Below are 17734 nucleotides of genomic sequence, written 5' to 3'. Positions count from 1 at the left end.
GTGGATGATGTTGATGATCGTCAGGGCGGGGAACCCTAATGCGGTATCCGGCAGAATCGATTACTCTCCCTATACTACAGAGTATACATGCCATGAATATCATTATGCTCGCTATCAAATCTATAACATTATCGAGAGATTAATACTCGTCATTCATAACCACGCGAGAGTCACGCCGAAGGCCGCAGGTCGACCGTCTCGAATTCCAAGCCTCTCGCCTCAAACACATGTCCCGGCCGCAGGGCGTCCGTGTAGATGTTAGTCTCGGCGTGGGGATGGAACAGCCCCGTCTGCGTGCAGTTGAGCACCGACTTGAGACCCGGCGGATCCGTCAGGCGGAACACCCCCCAGTCGGGCGTCTTGCTCGGGGCACAGACAATCGCGATGCTTTCCGGCATCATCACCTGGTACCCGCAATGCGTATGCAGGTCTCTCGAGCTCATGAAGCAGGTCTGGGAGGGATGGGTGTGGATCCAGCCCAACACCATCAGATCCTCCGAGTCACAGTAGTCGAAAATCGCACTCTCATTCACCGTCTCGCACGTGTCGGACGTCGAGGTCTGTTCGGGGATCAAGAGTCGCGAGACAAACAGGGCGTTGGAGATGAGCGTTCCACACAGAATGCCGCAGGTCTCCAGGTTGCGTCTCGTGTTGGGGGCCGCCAGTTTCAGGAAGTGTGTCCGGAGCTCGGGCGGCAGGAACACCGTCCGGAGGGGTGTCCCATTCTCCAAGTACGCCGACGGTTTGAAGGTGAAGTTGGACGGGTGGAGATCGGGACGGGATGTGCTTTCGGGGGTTGGTTGTACTTTGTCCGGGAGAGGGGGAGCCATCACAGAGGTCGAGGAACTACCAATAGCAGGTGATAGTTTGTCCGGACGGGGCGGGGGTGACACCTCGTCGAAGACAACATTGTCCTCCTTGGGAGGCCGAATTGGCGGTTCGAGCTGGACGTTGACCTTCTCTCCAAGGTCTTTCGGCAGCGGAGGCGGAGAGACATCGAATGGCCGCTGGCGCGGTACAGTTGGATACTTGTACGCTGACTCGGATGAGACCACCGCCGGAGGTTGCACGGCCGGTTTGGTTGGCCTCTGTTGCCAGCGGTCCGGCTCCATGTTGAACCGCACATCTTGAATGCGCTGGCTCAGGTCATTGTCCAGCGCCTGGCCATCCTGCTGTAGGGCATCTTCCCAATCGCCCCAGACGCCCGCCGCGCGCCGTTGTCGCTCCTCGTCGGCGGAGATCCCAGACTGGCGTATGGCGGCCTTCACCGTAGCTCGGCGACTGATCTCGGTCCGTGCCAATTTGACAGCCAGGTCTCGGTTCGCGCCAGCCTCCAGCGGTTCGGCTTTCCCGGACAAGGCCGGATCGTTGTGTTGCTTTTGGTTCGGGGGAGGTGTCTGAGTCGGGGTGCGGGGTGGAGCGCGCGCTTTTCGATCACGCATGAGTTGGAGGTAGCGTTCATACCGCTTGTTGATCCGGGGTTTCAGGGCCTCCAGGATCTCCAAGTTCTTCTTGACTTCCTGCTCGGCCTGGGTCAAGGCCTTCCGATACGGCTCTTCCTTCGCATCAGGGTGTTTTGCAAGGTTGACCAGGACCAGCTGGGCATGTCGGAACAAGAGGAGGTAGGCCTGTTCGTCGTTTCCTTCGCGCGTGTATATGTATGCCTGGTCAGACGTCAGCGGATGCCCAGATGGCCCACCTCTGGTAGGAGGATCATGGAGGACGAACTTCCTTGACTAGAGTAGCTGCCGTTCGCAGCCAGTATCGGAGAGGTATTGAAGGGTTATATTCATAGTCCTGGGCGATTCGAGTGATGTCCTTCACGCTGTGCGGGGGTGAAGCCCCCGTGGCGGTGGCCGTCGCCAGATGCGAGGCCATGGCTGCGCATATGATTGTAAAAAGTGGGAACCGTTCTGGGACGACGAGCGGAAGGTTGGAAGGGATTCAAGCGTGAATCATCGAGGTCTGGCGCGTAGACCAGGAGAAGTCGTGGTGGGGACGTGCCGCATCTAGGCAGCGAAAGGATGTTGGAGTGACGGAGACCTTGGTGATTAGGTGGGAGATGGGAGTGGAAAGGAAAGAAAGCGTGTTAGAGTGAGGACGGTGGAAGAGAGGACATGGTGGGAAAAAGAGGAGGAAGTAGTAGAAAAGAGAAGAGAGTGGGAGAGAAGAAGACGGAAGGCCGGCGGATTGTCGGAGCGGCCGCTTTTCTTCCAACTCCGCCGTCTTCATCCAACCCATCCTCACCACCACCACCACCACCTCCTCCTCCTCCATGCAATGATGCACGCGGCTCGGCTCTTTCAAGCTTCTATTCTCTACCCTTAACCTCCCTGTCATCTCCATCCCCCGCAATGAAGAGGATCAATCGCTGGGCAGTCGTCCCTCACCTGCCCATGACCCAAACCCTCTACAAGAACTTCCCCGCCAACGCGAAGAAAAAGGGCATCTTCAAATCTGAGATTGCAAGCGACAAGCTGTGCGGTGTGTTTCTCATTCCTGGAGCGAGTCATGGCCCTCCGACTAATGCGCCAAGCTCTACGCAGACGACGCGCTCAAGCGCCTGTCGCCCTATCTGTTACAACGACCCCCCGTGGACGTCCTCGATCTATGGCCTGGAGGCGGACTGCTCTCGTCCAAGGTCAATGACTTCCTACGACCGCGACGACACGTCATGATTGAGCCCGAGCTGGACACCTTCGGCCCGATCCTCCAACCACTAGTCGACAGCCACGCCAGCTACAAGCTCCTGTCGACCGACATCCACGCGATCAGGGACTGGAAGAGCTTCCTTCTGGAGCACTTCCCCGGCCAGGGGATGTCCAACTGCGATACATCCGGCGCCCTCGCGAAGAACCACACCTTGCTCGTCCTCGCCAACCCTCCCCCAACCCGCTCCAAGAAAGACCACTACACCCCGGCCCGGTGGTGGTCAGTGTTCATGGAGACGTGCATGCGACAATCCGGATTACACGTCTTTGGCAGCGTCCGTCTCCTCGCCACCCTGCCTGTGTCGGATGCGCAGGCCGTCATTCCCCGGACCGTGGCGGATCGCAAGCGACCCGCGCTGCTGACGGAGAACGTCGCCTTGCATGCCTTCGAGGTCGCAGCGCCCAAGGTCCCTCTGGCATGGGTCAACTCCAAGGGCTGGGACATGGCCACTGCGAACGCCGCGCGCGTGGCACAACGCGAGAAAGAACAGCGCATCGAAGTCCCCGCCGGCCGGGAGGTCCCCGCGCTCCCCATGGCCCCCGAGAGCCCCGACCCGGGCCAGATGCCGGTGCCGTACACGCCGCGCCTCAACACCGACCTCCACGACCGACTCATGGAGGTGATCCGCGCCGGAGACCCTGCGCATACCCCACCGACCCGAACGACGCGAACGACGGGCACGACGGGGACGACGGGCAAACCGAAGAAATCGGCGGCGGAGCAGAAGCGCATGCGGGCATGCATCCAACTCAACCAGGATAACCGCCACGCCTACTACCGGCAGCAGATCCTCGACCACGAGTCCGCCATCGACTCGCTCACGCGCGCGCTCTCGCGCGCCGCCGCCGAACCCACCTCCACGCGCGCCTCCCTCCAGCCGCTCGTCGACCGCATCGCCGCCGCGGACGCCACCGCCGAGGAGCTGCGACTGGACCAGCACTTCGAAACCATCAAGCAAGTGCCGGTGCTCGTCGACGACCGCCGCGCGTCGCTCCACTCGGGCAGCTTCGACGACGCGCTCCTCCTCTGGGACCGCCGGCCGTTCGAGCCGCTCTTCATCCACCCGGAGGAGCTCTACCCGCGCGACGCCGAGCGCTCCCTGGTGTACTTCGAGGCGGACGCGCACGCCCCCGCCCTGCAGAAGATGCTGCCGCTGCCGCCCGCCGAGCGGGACCACCCGTTCCGGCTGTTCGAGGCACTGTCGCTCACCATTGGCAGCCGCAACGCCCTCGCGCTGGACGTGTTCTTGAAGCTGATCTTCCCGGACCGCGCGATCGACGACGTCGTCCGGGCCGTGCCGCGACTCGCCACGTTCGCCCGCAAGGCCCCCAAGCCCGACTTCGATCGCCTCCCCAAGACCGTCCTCGGGGCCGTTGCGGGGCCCGACGGCGCCCTCGACCCGGCCACCGGATACCAGGAGAACCTGACGTACCGGCTTGACGCGGTGCGGGTGCGCTCGCTGCCGTCCAGCGTGCTGTGGGATGTCTTCCTGGAGTACCAAAAGGGCGATATGAAGCTTTCGGCGATGCAGCTGAACCGGTTGCTGGGGGGCACATTGACGTCGTTCCGTTCGGGCGATTACCTGCTGACGCACAAACGGTTGCATTAGATTGTTGGTTTTTTTTGGTTAGATGGCGTTTGATACCCAGTGCATATAGACGGTGTACAAGTAGTGTATTATATGATGGAGTTAGGGATTATAATGTAATATAATATAATGCAGTATCGCTGCTAATGCATAACCGCATAACCATAACCACATGATCCAATGCCAAAGCCAATCCTATGAATACAAGCAAATCCAACCAACATCAAAATCCGGGTATCCAAAACCAAGAACAAATCCATCAAATACAAAAAAAAAAGCAAAACCATGCCCACAGGCGTCTAGTTGACGACCTAGACCGCGACGGAATCAACCAACTCGACCCAGTCCCGCGGACGGATGCGCTGAGCCGGGTCCCTAGCGATGGCCGGAACGAGGGAGCGCTCGACGAGGCCATTGCGCGGCACACGGGAGCCGCTGGACCCGGAGCGGGCGAACTCGATGACGCGGTGGCCCTCGCGGGCCATGGCGAGGCGCTGCATGCTGCTGGCGCCGGGATAGAGGAGGAGGTCGCCGGTGGCGGCGGCGAGGAGGGTGACGGCGAGCGAGAAGACGTCGGAGGCCGGGGTGGGCGCGACGTGCGGGGAGGTGAGCGACGCGACGGAGAGGAGCTCCGGGGCGGCGAAGGGAGGCGTCAGGGCCGTCAGGGCGGTGGTGGAGGGGGTGCCCTTGACGGCGGAGAGGGAGTCGCCGGCGAGGTCGTGGGCGGAGGAGAAGTCGGCGAAGAGGGCGTCAAAGGGGAAGTCGTCGTCCCCGTCGGCGGCGGGGGCGCGGGGGGCGACTGCGCGCGGCCGCAGGAGGAGATTGTGCGGCTTGATGTCGCCGTGGACGACGTGGGGTACGGCGTGGAGCCAGTGCAGGCCGGCGATGAGGTTGCTGGCGAGATGCTGCCACTGGCGCATGCCCTGGACGGGATCGAACATGGTCCGGGTGGAGAGCTGCTGGTGGGCGACGGCGGCCTTGTCCTCGATGTAGGTGGCGAGGGAGAGCGGGACGGCAGCCAGGACGAGGGAGTGGGTGTCGGCGATGAAGCCGTGGAAGGGCACGACGTGCTGTTCGCAGCCTGGGGAGCGGGTGATGCGGGTGAGCGTTTGCGCCTCGGCGTCCAGGACGGCGTGGGCGTCTCGGCGGACGGGCGCTTTGACGGCGACAAGTCGGTTCCCAGGCGCGGGGGAGCTGGGCGGGGTGATGAAGGGGGAGGAGGGAGCAGAGACGCGAGAGGCCTTGTAGACGACGCTCCAGACGCCTCGACCGTACTCGAGGGGACGACCTTTGGGGTCGTGGTGGAAGTGGAGGTCATCTCCATAGGGGAGAGGCGCGAGCGAGTCGACAACGGGCTGCGAGGATGCCGGACTGCGGCCTTCTAGAAGGGTGGGAGTCACCGGCGGAGTCAAGCCAGACGCCACAGCAAGAGGTGGCGCGTCCGTGTCTTTATCGGCATGGCTGACGGAGGGGACGGACAGGCGGAGCGGCAAGTGAGTCATGGTAAGATCGGTCGAACAGAGATGGGAGAAATGGGTCAGAGAAGAGACTGGATGAGGGAGAAATGGCTGGAGGAGAGAGACGAGAGAGGGTTCATTATCGAGGGCGAGGGCGTTGATAGGCAGATCTAGGCAGAGGTGGCGACAAGCGTGGAGATTGGTAGAGCGAAGTAATCAAGGATGACGCAGAGAAAGAGAAAGAGAGGACGAAAGAGGAGAAAGAGGAGAAAAGAGAAGAAAGACGAGAAAGGAGAGAGAAGATAAACGAGGGCGAAGAAGAAGGAGAAAAGAAAAAGAAAGGAAATGGACGCAGTAGGAAATTTCGTTTAATGAGATCGACGGATAGCTTAATTGGTGTCACCGTGACATTGATCTACGATAACTGATTATCTTGGATCTCCGTATTCTCTTGATTTACTCCGATCTTTCTTCCTATCGATAGCATTATTTATAGAGCCATATCCATATCTATCTCTATCTCTTGACAATCTATCCTTCTATCTTCTATCCTTCTTCTCTTCTATACTCATACTCTTTATACTTCGGCCGCTATGCCTTTCCGGCGCTAGATTCGGCTGTCCGCATGCGGTAATCCGCAACGGCTGTCATTGGATATCCATCGATTCGTTCCTTCCTTATTCATCTTCTATTCAGTCCGGAGTATATCGTCTCATGTACCTCAACCCATCGAGATATACTTCGGTAACCGAGGTCCTCCGCAGGACTTTCTTGTATCTAGTAACAAACCTGCTCTCATCCAACCTCCCCTCCACGTGGGTCCGGGAAATTACTCAATCTCCACTAGTCCACCGTTAAATCCCGATCCCTCCAGAGACCAGGTATCCATGCGCTCCGCATCACCTTCCTCGTGCGTCCGAGTCAAGGGGTGGAATGCCTCTCCAACGAGACCAGGCAAGGAGCCGGATGCCTCGTCCGCAATGATTTCCCGCCGATCAATCAATCCCTGTGCGCTCTCCCATCTGTCCTCATCTTCATTCGACAATCCCTTCTGAAGGATGCGCGCGGCCGCCGCCGTCCAGGAATGCACGATTCATGCCCCCCGTCTCTCCACGTACGTCTTCAGATCCCGCACCCATGTGTCGAAATTCTTCCCCAGCTGTTCCCCATACATCCACCGCACCACATACACCAGGTATCCCACCTGCGCCTCCCAGTTGCGCACCTCCGTCACCCCCGTCTCCACCTCCTCCACCTCGTGCACGCGCTCCGCCGTGAGAAGAAACCCAGGTAACGTCCCGCTCGCATGCGCATCCCCAGTCCAGACGATCCGTCCGGGCTTCTTCGTCGCCGGGTCGGGCGCCGCAAACTCAACCACCGTCAAGGGCACATCCTGCGCACGGCCCGGAGCGCTCGGGTCCATCTGCACGTGAAACGTCATCCGGGTGCCCTGCCGCAGGATCGGAGACGGCGGTTCGGTCGCAGGCGTCGACGCATCAGTTTCGGGCTGTTCGCGGATCGTCACCTGCGGCACGAAGCTGTTCCACGCGGGCCAGGTCGAGGTGTCGATGAGCGCCTCCCACACCTCTTGCGAGGACGCGTGGATCAGCGTGGCGCTGTGGATGTGGAGGACTGCATCGGAGGCGGCGATGGTCCGGGTGGGTTTGGCGGCGAGGACGTCGTCGGGGGTGGTTGTAATAGCCATTGTGGTGGATGCGATGGGTTGATGCGGACGGAATCGAGGTATGCGCCGGGAGGTTCTTAAGCTTTGTTGCGGATGTGGGGATGCCGTGCCGCGTTAGTCAGCGGAGCATCACTCCATTAAACCTCGGTTCTATGGATCTAGATCTTGCGTGTAGTGCAGCCTCAACCAAGTTCCAGTTCTTGCCATTCGATCAGGACATGAAGCTCACCGGGTCCGTTCAAGATGGAGTACTATGTCCCAACTTTCTATAGCCCGCTTACCTACCTTATCCACTCGTTGTGCTAGGACATCTTTCAGGTACTAGGAGATACTGCACCCGTAGAATCTATCGCTTGCAGGCCACCTCATCGACAGAACCATTTACGTCCACAATTCCAATGGAGACAATATCCCCGTCGCTTCAGCAAGGAACTCTCACCGTCATTTCCCTATCTTTCCTCATTTATGTAACTCAGCAGCTCTTATGGACTACACTGATAGGGTGTATGCGTCGGTAGCTACCCCTCGCATACATTTTCCGCTGTATGACATTTCTCCCTTACACAGTCCTAGACCATTGTTGGTTGGACTCTTCCAACGGACCCAAGGTCATACATATACAAACTGCCCTTAACAAGCTGTGCTACGGAAACGAGGATGCGGTCTATTCGTAGGTCAGAGGCAACTCGCAGCGTGAGCGCTGCACGGTGGTCTATTTAAAGATTGTCATTCCCTAGTCCAAACTGGACCACTCTCGTCATCACTTTCTTTCGCTATCCTCGTCTACCACACTGGTTGTCAAACTTGGGTAATTGGGACCATATTCCCCAACGCTGGTCAACCATTAAGCTAACTGGGATACCAGACTAAGTCAAGCACCTCTGAAGAAACTATGAACCTCTCCTTGCTGTTTTTGATGGCCATATGCGGCCTTGCTGTCGCCCAGGGAGACGACGGCTACCAAGGACCCGTAAGTGCACTTCTCTTGCTTCCACACTGAAAGTTTTGCTTACAGGCGCTGACAATGGTAAATAGCAAGTGAGGCTTTTCCCCAACCCCCGAACTGGCTATTCTACTAACAAAGGGGCTTTTAGGGCGTGAGTGCACCCTTAACCCGTTGACAGTTCTAAACGCAGGAGACAGAGAGAGTCCCAACAACAGGCACTGACAACGGCACTTAGTGTGTGAGTGTTCCACCTATCTCCCAGCCCGACTCTGCTGCTAACCAAAGGGGCTTTTAGGACGTGAGTGCATCCTTTACCCCGGGAAAGTAATAAACGCAGTGACAGAGACGGACGCTAATTACAAAAACGGAGCAGCTTGTAAGTGTTGACTACCTTCCCATCGGCTGGACTATGCAACATACTGATCAACCGAATTAATTAGGACGTGAGTTTCTGGCACCCATGCATTGACTACTGAGAGCATGACGCTGACACTACGATACGCAATAGCCAGTGAGCCTCTCCCCCACCATGCATTGACTAATGAAGGGACATCCAGGCTAATGCGGGAACTAACAATAGTGGGTGAGTAGTCCCTATCTTGCTGGGCTTCCCAAATACAGTACAGGAAAGGCTGACAGTAGCTTTTGGATAGGCTAAAGGCGCAAGTATTCCCATTCATCATGATGAACGGACACTACTAATATTAAGGACTTTACAGTGCGAAGCATAAGTTAGACTCACCCCTGCTGCCCAGGAAGACCGAACTGACCGAATATTAGGACACGCCCCATTATGACTGGAAGCCGGTCCTCGGGAGTATATCTACAAGGGCGGGTTCTGGTTGATTGGCTTCGATCCAGGTTTTTTCCCCAAGTACCTAGTAGAGGCTTGGTTTTCCCTGTATATCTATGCAAATGCAGAAGCCTTCTTATTCGTGCCATACGGAGTCCCTCAGCCGTTTCGTAGAGAACATGGATACTACCAAGTCTATTCCAGATCTATATAAGATAAGACAAGTCAAAACTAAACCCTCCCCAACGACGCCGGTTCCAACCGGCGCACCGACGCGTTCTCATCCGTGCTATCCGCATCATCTGTCTGCCACTGCACCTCGCTCATGACATGGATCGTGCCCTCCGGGTGCACGGGCGACTGCTGCAGCTGCAGGCCTCGCGGCGACGCGTCCGAATCCCGCCGGCCATCATTGTTGGTGGAGCAGTTGCCCGTGACGGTTCCGGCGGCGGCGTCGACAAACGGGCACGGCAGCGAGTAGGCGAGCGCGTCGAGGGTTGTCTTCTCGCGCTGCCGGTACGAACCCCGGCTGCGCGCGGGGAGAAGTCGCGGGAAGTAATGCGCCAGCAGCGGCCGGAGCGGTGGGAGACAAGCGCAAATGATGGCGACGTTGGCTTCGATGAAAGACCAGGTTGCTGTTGCGGTGTTTTCCTCTAGTTGTATCCGTTAGTGGGGGCTTCTTGCGCCAGGGTGGGGGGTAGGGACGAACTGGTGAAGTTGGTCGAGTCGATGAGCTTGATTAATGTGACGAGGCGGACGATGCTGGTGGCGCAGACGCTGTGGGTGTGGTCAGATTTTGCTTTTGAGATCGATAGTGGATGGGACGGGGACAGGACGAATGATGACGTACAAAATTCCTAGTGCGAAGACGAAGATGATGGCGCATTTCTGCCGTCGCGGGAGCTTCAGCCGGAACAATACGGGCATGGGGATGATCAGGAGCGATACGTCAGTGGCGATCTGGAGAGCGGCGTTGAGCGGCCAGATCACGGCCCTCGGGAGACAGTAGGCATCGGGAACGGTGGGATCCCAGAAGGCGTGGATGGGAGTGCAGAAGAAAAAGGCGCTGAGGACCATGTACAGGCCAGTGACAATGACGGCGATGAGGGTGATGATCAGGATGATGCGGTACCCTCTGGCAGTGGAGAAGAGGCGCATGTAAAGGAGCGTCACGGACATCTTGGCGAGGTTGAGCGTGAGGTTGTAGAGGGGGATTGATATCCAGAGGGCCTTGTGATGTCAGATGCATTGAACTTAGCGTGGAAGTATAGCACAGGCGAGTAAGTGTACTTACCTTGAGGTGGTCGTGGAGATCCCCGGGACTGAGCGAGGATTGGTCTCTCCCCAGGCCATGTTTGATTTCTATGACCCGTCAGTGTATTGTCCGATGGAGCATATGTGCTGCCTACCGATGACGAGAAAGGTAAAGAATGCAATGTCCGTCAACTACAATGAATCATCAGGCATGCGGCCTGCCGAAATATGTGGAGAAAACGTACCAGCGCAGTGACTATCACCGCATCGTCCCATCCCGGAGTGCGGACATAGAAGAGTCGGGTGTACAGCCGCAGGACAACAATGATGGCTGCTAGCGTGATAAACACGATGGATACCGGCAAGGCATACATCCTCCAGACTGAACTGCTGCCGAGTCCTGCATAGCTGGCCGGGGCGAGGATGGCAAAGTCCTTCGGTATGGAGCCGATCTGATCTCAAGTGACGGTGACCAACATCGAGATCACAGCTCTCGGACGGGACCGAGCAACGAATGCTACGGAAGAAAACCTGGCCTGAGTGGCGGATTTGCGGCGACGATAAGAAGCCACTGTGACGCCATGACTTACCAAAACCGGTTCAGAGGGCAGTCTGCTGAATCAGCCAAAATCGGGTCCGGGCTGCATCCAAAAATCTGTTAGAATGTGTATCACATTATTCTATGCATGTACAGTCTCGTAATATCGGGAGATCCCGCGGAACATGGACAGGACGAATACAAAATGAACCCAAACAGTATATGCATGTAGACTCCATCTACGAGATGGACATCCATCCCAGGCCAAAAATGTACATCAAGGGTCCGGCACATGTTGCGCTGGACTCCAAACCAGGCGCAGGGTGAATTGGCATTCAAAAAAACAATTCATTCAAGCAACGTCATAAATTCAGGGATATAGTCTTTTTGTCTTGGTTCTTTCTCTTTGTTTTGGGGTTGATCGGGCGAGTCATTTAAAGGCGGGACTTGAGGTTGGCCTTGAGACGGCGCTCGACGGCGGCCATGTACTCACGGGTCGTCACCCAGGCCTCACGCTCCTTGCGGCCGCAAGAGAGGGCAAGGTCCTTGGTCATGATGCCCTCCTCGTTGACGACTTCAACGCAGGCACGCTCGAGCTCCTCGGCGAAGGTCACAACGTCGGGGGTGTTGTCGAGCTGACCACGCTGGACGAGACCACGGGTCCAGGCGAAGATGGAGGCAATGGGGTTGGTGGAGGTCTCACGGCCCTTCTGGTGCTCACGGTAGTGACGGGTCACGGTACCGTGGGCGGCCTCAGACTCGAAGGCAGAGCCGTCAGGGGTGGTGAGAGTGGAGGTCATGAGACCGAGAGAGCCGAAGCCCTGGGCCACAATGTCGGACTGGACATCACCGTCGTAGTCTGGTGGTGGTTAGCGGGGATCGCGCTTGTTCATGCGGCAGCGGAAGACTCACTCTTGAGGGCCATGATGAAGCCACCCTCGCTCTTGATCATCTGAGCGACCATGTCGTCAATGAGACGGTGCTCGTACCAGATACCCTTGGCATCGAAGTCCTTCTTGTACTCAGCCTCGTAGATCTCCTGGAAGATGTCCTTGAAGCGGCCATCGTAGCGCTTCAGGATGGTGTTCTTGGTGCTCATGTAGAGAGGCAGACCCTTGAGGAGAGCCATCTTGAAGCTGGAGTGGGCGAAGCCACGGATGGAGTCATCGGTGTTGTACATGCTCATGGCGACACCACCACCGGGGAAGTCGAAGACCTGGACGGACTCGGGTTGGCCGTTGGTAGGGGTGTAGACCAGCTCGAGCTTACCGGCGCCGGGGATGACACGGTCGGTAGCACGGTACTGGTCACCGAAGGCGTGACGGCCGATGATGATGGGCTTGGTCCAGCCAGGGACCAGACGGGGGATGGCGGGGATGACAATGGGCTCACGGAAAACAGTACCGCCGCTAGGGGGAGGGTTAGCCGATAAATTTAGGGGTTGTGGCTGGCATCAGGGGAACTTACAGGATGTTTCTGATGGTACCGTTGGGAGAGAGCCACACTGGTCGGGCCGGTCAGTGAACAACATTCCGGGACGACAGGAAAAAAGTCCGGGACTTACTCTTCTTCAGCTTGAACTCCTCCACACGGGCCTCATCGGGAGTGATGGTGGCACACTTGACACCGACACCATACTTCTTGATGGCCTCAGCGGCATCGACGGTGACCTGGTCGTCGGTCTGGTCACGGTACTCGATACCCTATGGAGAGTTAGGAAAAGGACAAGGGAGAGCTTTGGGATGAGAAGAGTCTACGTACCAGATCGTAGTACTTGAGGTCGATGTCCAGGAAGCTGGATTGGTCTTAGGATGTGCAGTGAGACGAGATGCAAGGAAGCAAGACTTACGGCAGGATCAGCTATAGCAAACCTGTTAGTTTTCGCTCGGGACAAGACGGGAGGGGCTGGACCGCGGTCGACGTACCTTTTCTCTGATTTCCTTCCAGATGATACGGGTCATCTAGAGACGCGAAAAGAGGCGGTTAGCGACATGTGAGACAGAGGAGAATGGTGGACGCCTGTTGGTCGAGAGAGGAGTAGATCCTCGGAAGATTAGCGGTGCATCGCAGGGAACCAGGCAGAGCCCGCCGAGTTTCCCCGCGTATGCACCTCGGGATGCATATAAGAACGTCACCCTTTCTTCTCTTCCCAGTTTCTCTCTCTCTCCCTCCCACACAACCGGTCTTATTCTCCTTCTTGTTCGGTTCGAAACACCTACCTCATCACCGTCGAGTTCCACGACGGGGTTCTGGACCTTGATCTTCTGACCTTCGGTAGCCATGGTGCGGACTTGGACGATACCGGAACGGGAGAAAGCAAGAGGAGGAACGGAAGAGGCGAGCGGACGGTGCAGACGAGAGACGGTCGAGTAGGAAGCAGAAGAGGCTTGAGTGGGAAGAGAGGAAGAGGAGGAAGAAGAGAGAGAAGAGAGGGAGGAAGAGGGGAGAAAAGAAGACGAGCGGGAGGACCAGCGATAAGCGGAGGGAGGAGGGGCACGACGAGCCAATGCGGAATGGAGCCGGTGGGAAAACATCGTTGCGACGAGGGCAGTCCGGGGGAAGAGTTCGGTAAGTGCAGGAGACGAAGGGGATACCCGAGGAAGTATGGGAAGTCCTGTCGGACGGAGGGAGGTGGAGTCAGGGCAGCTGGCAGAAACGGGGGGGACCGGAGAGCGAGAGGGAGAGAGAAAGAGGCGAACGGAGCAGAGGGAGGCAGCTTCTTATTCCACCAGGAAAAATGCTTTGCCCGGGAGAGTTGCGCCGAGTTCGGACACTCCGGACGGGCTTGGGACTGTCGAGTGACCACTCTATTCTCTCTATTACTAATGATTCACGGTGAAAGCGACTCTACGGACCCAGGAGATCACCAAATACCTCCGCCTAACAGAAATACTCGGAGGACAGAACAGAAAATGAAGGGGGAAAAAAAAACTGGAGGAAAAGGGGACAGCAGAGAGAAACACATGTTTCCCGCGGAACTGCCGGTTCGCGGTGCTTTATGCCGCAGCCCGAAGTCGCCTTCTTGCGATCTCCGGACTTTCCCCGCATTACTTCACTGACCTACAGAGTATTGTATAGGTAGGTACTTCACGATGAAACTAATCGTTATCTACCTAGGTAGTGTATTATGGTCTATCCCTGTTGAAAGTTACCTTTAATGTTGAATCCCACCGATCCCCCTTGCCTTTATACAAGAATCCCATCTAGAACAACCCGTCAATCTCCCCCGTCTCCACGTCAATATCCACGTTCAAATACCCCGGCGCCGTCGGCAGTCCCGGGATCGTCTGGATATCCGCCGCCAATGCATACCTAACCATCAAGATTAGCCTTCTTTTCCCTTGTAGCGTAAGCCATCACTTACAGATATCCACCGCCCACCGCCAACCGCACATCCCGGATCGGCACCGTAAATCCCGTCGGCGCGCCCTTCAGCGCCGCGTCGTGACTGAGCGAGTACTGCGTCTTGGCGATACAGATCGGGAGGTTCGCGAAGCCTTGCTGCGTGTACGTGTCCACCTTCTTCTGCGCCAGCTCGCTGAACTCGACCTTGTCCGCCCCGTACATCGCCCGGCCGATCCGCTCGATCCGCTCCTGGATGCTGCCATCCAGCCCGTACAGCAGCTGGAAGTTCTTGGGCTTCGAGCTGGCCGCCAGCACCCCCTTCGCCAAGTCCACCGCGCCAGCTCCGCCTTCAGCCCAGTGGTTGGCCGCAATGGCATCCTCGGCGCCTGCCGCAATCGCTTCCTCCCGGATCACCGCAATCTCGGCTTCCGTGTCCGTCTCCATGCGGTTGATCGCCACCACCACCGGCACGCCGTACTGCCGCGCGTTCTCAATGTGCTTCTTCAGGTTCACGCATCCCTTCCGCAGGATCTCCACGTTCTCCGTGCGGTACACCTCGTTCAGGGGCGCGCCGGGGCTGATCTCCGGCCCACCGCCGTGCACCTTCAGCGCCCGCACCGTCGCCACAATCACCACAGTATCCGGTGACAGTCCCGAGGAGCGACACTTGATGTTGAAGAACCGCTCACCGCCCATGGTGAAGTCGAACCCGGCTTCCGTCACCACGAACCCGGTCTTGGCCTCGTGGTCCTCGTCCGGCTCCGTACCGGCCAGCTTGAGCGCCAGCTTGTCGGCAATCACCGAGCTGGCGCCGATACTGATGTTGGCGAAAGGTCCCGCGTGCACCATCACCGGCGTGCCCTCCAGACTCTGCATCAGGTTCGGCTTGATCGCGTCCTTCATGAGCGCAGCCAGGGCACCCCCTGCGCCGATATCGTCGCAGGTCACCGGCTCGCCGCTTCGCGAGGTGGCCACGACCATGCGGCCGAGTCTCTCGCGCATGTCTTCCAGGCTGTTGCTCAGGGCGAGGATCGCCATGCACTCACTGGCCACGGAGATGTCGAAGCCGGTCTCGCGGGTGAGACCCTTCTCGGTGGGTGCCTGGCCAACGGTGATGCCGCGGAGGTGACGGTCGTTCACGTCGAGAACACGACGCCAGGTGATGGTCTCGGGATCGATGTCCAGGCGCGCAAACCGGCGGATCTCCTCCTCGGTGAGGTCATCCGGGTTGGTCTTCTCAATGCCCAGCTTCTTCAGCCGCTTGAACATGACGGGCTGGAACTTGCGCTCGCCCTTCTTCGCCGGCACCAGGCGCTTGTAGAGAGGGCCGTCCTTCTGGGTGGCCTCGTGGAACATGCGCGTCTCGATGGCCGCAGCGAGAAGGTTGTTCGCAGCAGTAATCGCGTGGATATCACCGGTCAGATGCAGGTTGAACTCGTCCATAGGGATGACCTGGCTGTATCCTCCACCCGCAGCACCGCCCTTGATACCGAACGTAGGACCCTGACTGGGCTGACGCACGTTGGCAAACACGATGCGGTTCAGGTGAGCGCCAATGGCCTGGGTCAGACCCAAAGTAGTCGTCGACTTGCCCTCACCCAGAGGCGTAGGAGTAATACCGCAGACTAGAATGTATTTTCCATTGCGACGGTGCGCTAGACGGTCGAGGACGCTGAGGCTGACCTTCGCCTTGGTGTGACCGTAAGGTTCCAGCTCGTGGGGAGCAATGCCGATCTCCGAAGCGATCTGGGTGATAGGCTTAGGGTACTGCGCACGGGAAATGGCAATGTCCGAGGGGACCGGCCGCTCCAGCTTCAACGGGAGAGGGGTAATATGTCTATCCTTCTGCTTTTCAAAGTAAGCCTTGGCCGCGGTGACCACATTCTCCATCAGCATAGCCACCGTCATCGGGCCGACACCGCCGGGGACCGGGGTGATCTGAGAGGCCACCTGAGATGCCGACTCGAAGTCCACATCACCACACATGCGTTGGCCTGACTTCTTGGTAGCATCAGGCTTGTAGTTGATACCGACGTCGATGACAACGGCTCCGGGCTTCAGCCAGTCGCCTTTGACGAGCTCCGTCTGCCCAATGGCGGCGACAACAATGTCGGCCGATTTCACAACCCGCGCAAGGTCGGGAGTCTTCGAGTGACACAGGGTCACGGTAGCGTCGGCGTTTCTCAGAAGGTAGCTGACAGGACTTCCGACAATGTCGCTACGGCCCAGGACCACGGCTTCCTTGCCGGCGGGGTTGACCCCGCTGGCCTCCAGGAGCTTCATCACAGCCTTGGGCGTGCAAGGAACGAACAGGGGACGGCCGCCCCGCTTGGCCAGTTCACCGATGCTGATAGCACCGAACCCATCGACATCTTTCTCATCCGCGACAGCCGAGGTGACGGTGTGTTCGGACAAGTGTGCGGGAAGGGGCAGTTGAACGAGGATGCCGTGGACGGAAGGGTCATTGTTGGCCTGGGTGATCTCTTGCAAGATCTCAGGCTGGCTGATAGTCTCAGGGAAGTTGACTACTTTGCAGAGGATGTTTGCCTATACAAGCGGAAAAGTCAGTCTCCAAGTGGGCCGACAAGAAAAGTTCGGGAAACGGACCTCCTCAGCAGCTTTCAACTTCATGCGCACATAGGTGCCTGAAGGGATACATTAGTCTCATCGATATGCGTAGACTCCCTCCACAGACGCCGACTTACTCGAATCTGACCGATGGCCCACTACATGTACGTTAGTATCATCCTTGCAGTTCGGGATAGACCAATGGGCCAAGCGGGAAACCACGAACCCTGGAAGATGACTAGACTAGGCTTAAACCGAGGATTGGCCGTCTGGATCTCCACGATTTCATTCTTCAGGCCCTCCCGGATGCTCTTGGCAATCTGCGTTCCATCAATCTTGGTGGCCGCCATGGTGCGAGAGGAAACGGAAAACGGGCGACGGGAAAGTGGTCGGGAAAGTACAGGGAGCTCCGAAAAGGCCGACGACAGTGCGTAGCGGGCTCCGTGTCCAGCGGAGGGAGGTCTCAAAGGGTGGAGAGGGGAGGAGAGGAGGGGATATGAGCGAGGGAAGACAAAGTGAGAAAGGAGGGAGGAGTGGATGTTTGCTTGGACCGCACAGCGGGGTAGTGTCACTGAACGAGCGGGGGGAAATGGCATCAAGAGTGGTTCCAGTCGTGCAGCAACCCTCGGCCGATGGGACTGCGCGATAGGGGAGCGGGCGATGCAGCCAACGCTCGGATAAGCAATATGAACACGAGAACTGATCAGGGATAGGTCAAGGAGGTGGCTGATGGGTGGGAAAAGGCATCAATGCGTCCAACAAGCCCAATCTCTCCCGTATACTGTCGACTCGTCCATACAATCATCCCGTTTCGGGAGTTTCTTCACAGGCATCGGGGATTGCTGAGTC

The 17734-nt window shown here is 57.9% G+C and overlaps 7 protein-coding genes across 7 annotated transcripts; 1 reads left to right on the top strand and 6 right to left on the bottom strand.

The window, feature by feature from the left end:
- Positions 1 to 91: 91 nt before the first annotated feature.
- Positions 92 to 2140, bottom strand: BDV59DRAFT_168445 (putative endosome-associated ubiquitin isopeptidase (AmsH)). The gene is made up of 2 exons (XM_073688072.1): positions 1729 to 2140; positions 92 to 1664 (listed from the first exon to the last, which is right to left on the bottom strand). The coding sequence occupies exons 1-2, from the start codon at positions 1876 to 1878 to the stop codon at positions 171 to 173; spliced, it is 1644 nt and encodes a 547-aa protein (XP_073552489.1). The 5' UTR covers positions 1879 to 2140; the 3' UTR covers positions 92 to 170.
- A 214-nt stretch (positions 2141 to 2354) lies between these two features.
- Positions 2355 to 4321, top strand: BDV59DRAFT_197996 (uncharacterized protein; the record flags this gene model as incomplete). Its single annotated transcript, XM_073693063.1, has 2 exons — positions 2355 to 2484; positions 2547 to 4321. 2 exons carry the CDS (start codon positions 2355 to 2357, stop codon positions 4319 to 4321), a joined length of 1905 nt encoding a protein of 634 aa, XP_073552488.1.
- A 290-nt stretch (positions 4322 to 4611) lies between these two features.
- BDV59DRAFT_197995 (protein kinase domain-containing protein) lies at positions 4612 to 5802 on the bottom strand (the record flags this gene model as incomplete). Its single annotated transcript, XM_073693062.1, has 1 exon — positions 4612 to 5802. The coding sequence occupies one exon, from the start codon at positions 5800 to 5802 to the stop codon at positions 4612 to 4614; it is 1191 nt and encodes a 396-aa protein (XP_073552487.1).
- Positions 5803 to 6277: 475 nt separating this feature from the next.
- Positions 6278 to 7483, bottom strand: BDV59DRAFT_168440 (SRPBCC domain-containing protein). Its single transcript, XM_073688071.1, has one exon. It carries the CDS (start codon positions 7460 to 7462, stop codon positions 6851 to 6853), a length of 612 nt encoding a protein of 203 aa, XP_073552486.1. The 5' UTR covers positions 7463 to 7483; the 3' UTR covers positions 6278 to 6850.
- A 1928-nt stretch (positions 7484 to 9411) lies between these two features.
- Positions 9412 to 10808, bottom strand: BDV59DRAFT_197993 (uncharacterized protein; the record flags this gene model as incomplete). The annotated part of the gene is made up of 6 exons (XM_073693061.1): positions 9412 to 9833; positions 9890 to 9957; positions 10031 to 10410; positions 10475 to 10542; positions 10590 to 10626; positions 10680 to 10808. 6 exons carry the CDS (start codon positions 10806 to 10808, stop codon positions 9412 to 9414), a joined length of 1104 nt encoding a protein of 367 aa, XP_073552485.1.
- Positions 10809 to 11107: 299 nt separating this feature from the next.
- Positions 11108 to 13209, bottom strand: BDV59DRAFT_49149 (NADP-dependent isocitrate dehydrogenase). Its single transcript, XM_073696495.1, has 7 exons — positions 12898 to 13209; positions 12822 to 12832; positions 12734 to 12767; positions 12537 to 12675; positions 12440 to 12476; positions 11885 to 12381; positions 11108 to 11831 (listed from the first exon to the last, which is right to left on the bottom strand). The coding sequence occupies exons 1-7, from the start codon at positions 12931 to 12933 to the stop codon at positions 11407 to 11409; spliced, it is 1179 nt and encodes a 392-aa protein (XP_073552484.1). The 5' UTR covers positions 12934 to 13209; the 3' UTR covers positions 11108 to 11406.
- An 858-nt stretch (positions 13210 to 14067) lies between these two features.
- On the bottom strand, positions 14068 to 17706 carry BDV59DRAFT_168434 (C-1-tetrahydrofolate synthase). The gene is made up of 5 exons (XM_073688070.1): positions 17112 to 17706; positions 17023 to 17043; positions 16925 to 16962; positions 14337 to 16864; positions 14068 to 14284 (listed from the first exon to the last, which is right to left on the bottom strand). Exons 1-5 carry the CDS (start codon positions 17479 to 17481, stop codon positions 14176 to 14178), a joined length of 3066 nt encoding a protein of 1021 aa, XP_073552483.1. The 5' UTR covers positions 17482 to 17706; the 3' UTR covers positions 14068 to 14175.
- Between the last annotated feature and the right edge of the window lie 28 nt (positions 17707 to 17734).

The sequence above is a fragment of the Aspergillus ambiguus genome, assembly GCF_047715705.1.
Source record: "Aspergillus ambiguus strain CBS 117.58 unplaced genomic scaffold BDV59scaffold_2, whole genome shotgun sequence".
Classification (NCBI taxonomy): domain Eukaryota; kingdom Fungi; phylum Ascomycota; class Eurotiomycetes; order Eurotiales; family Aspergillaceae; genus Aspergillus; species Aspergillus ambiguus.
This window is presented reverse-complemented; position numbering and strand designations above follow the sequence as displayed.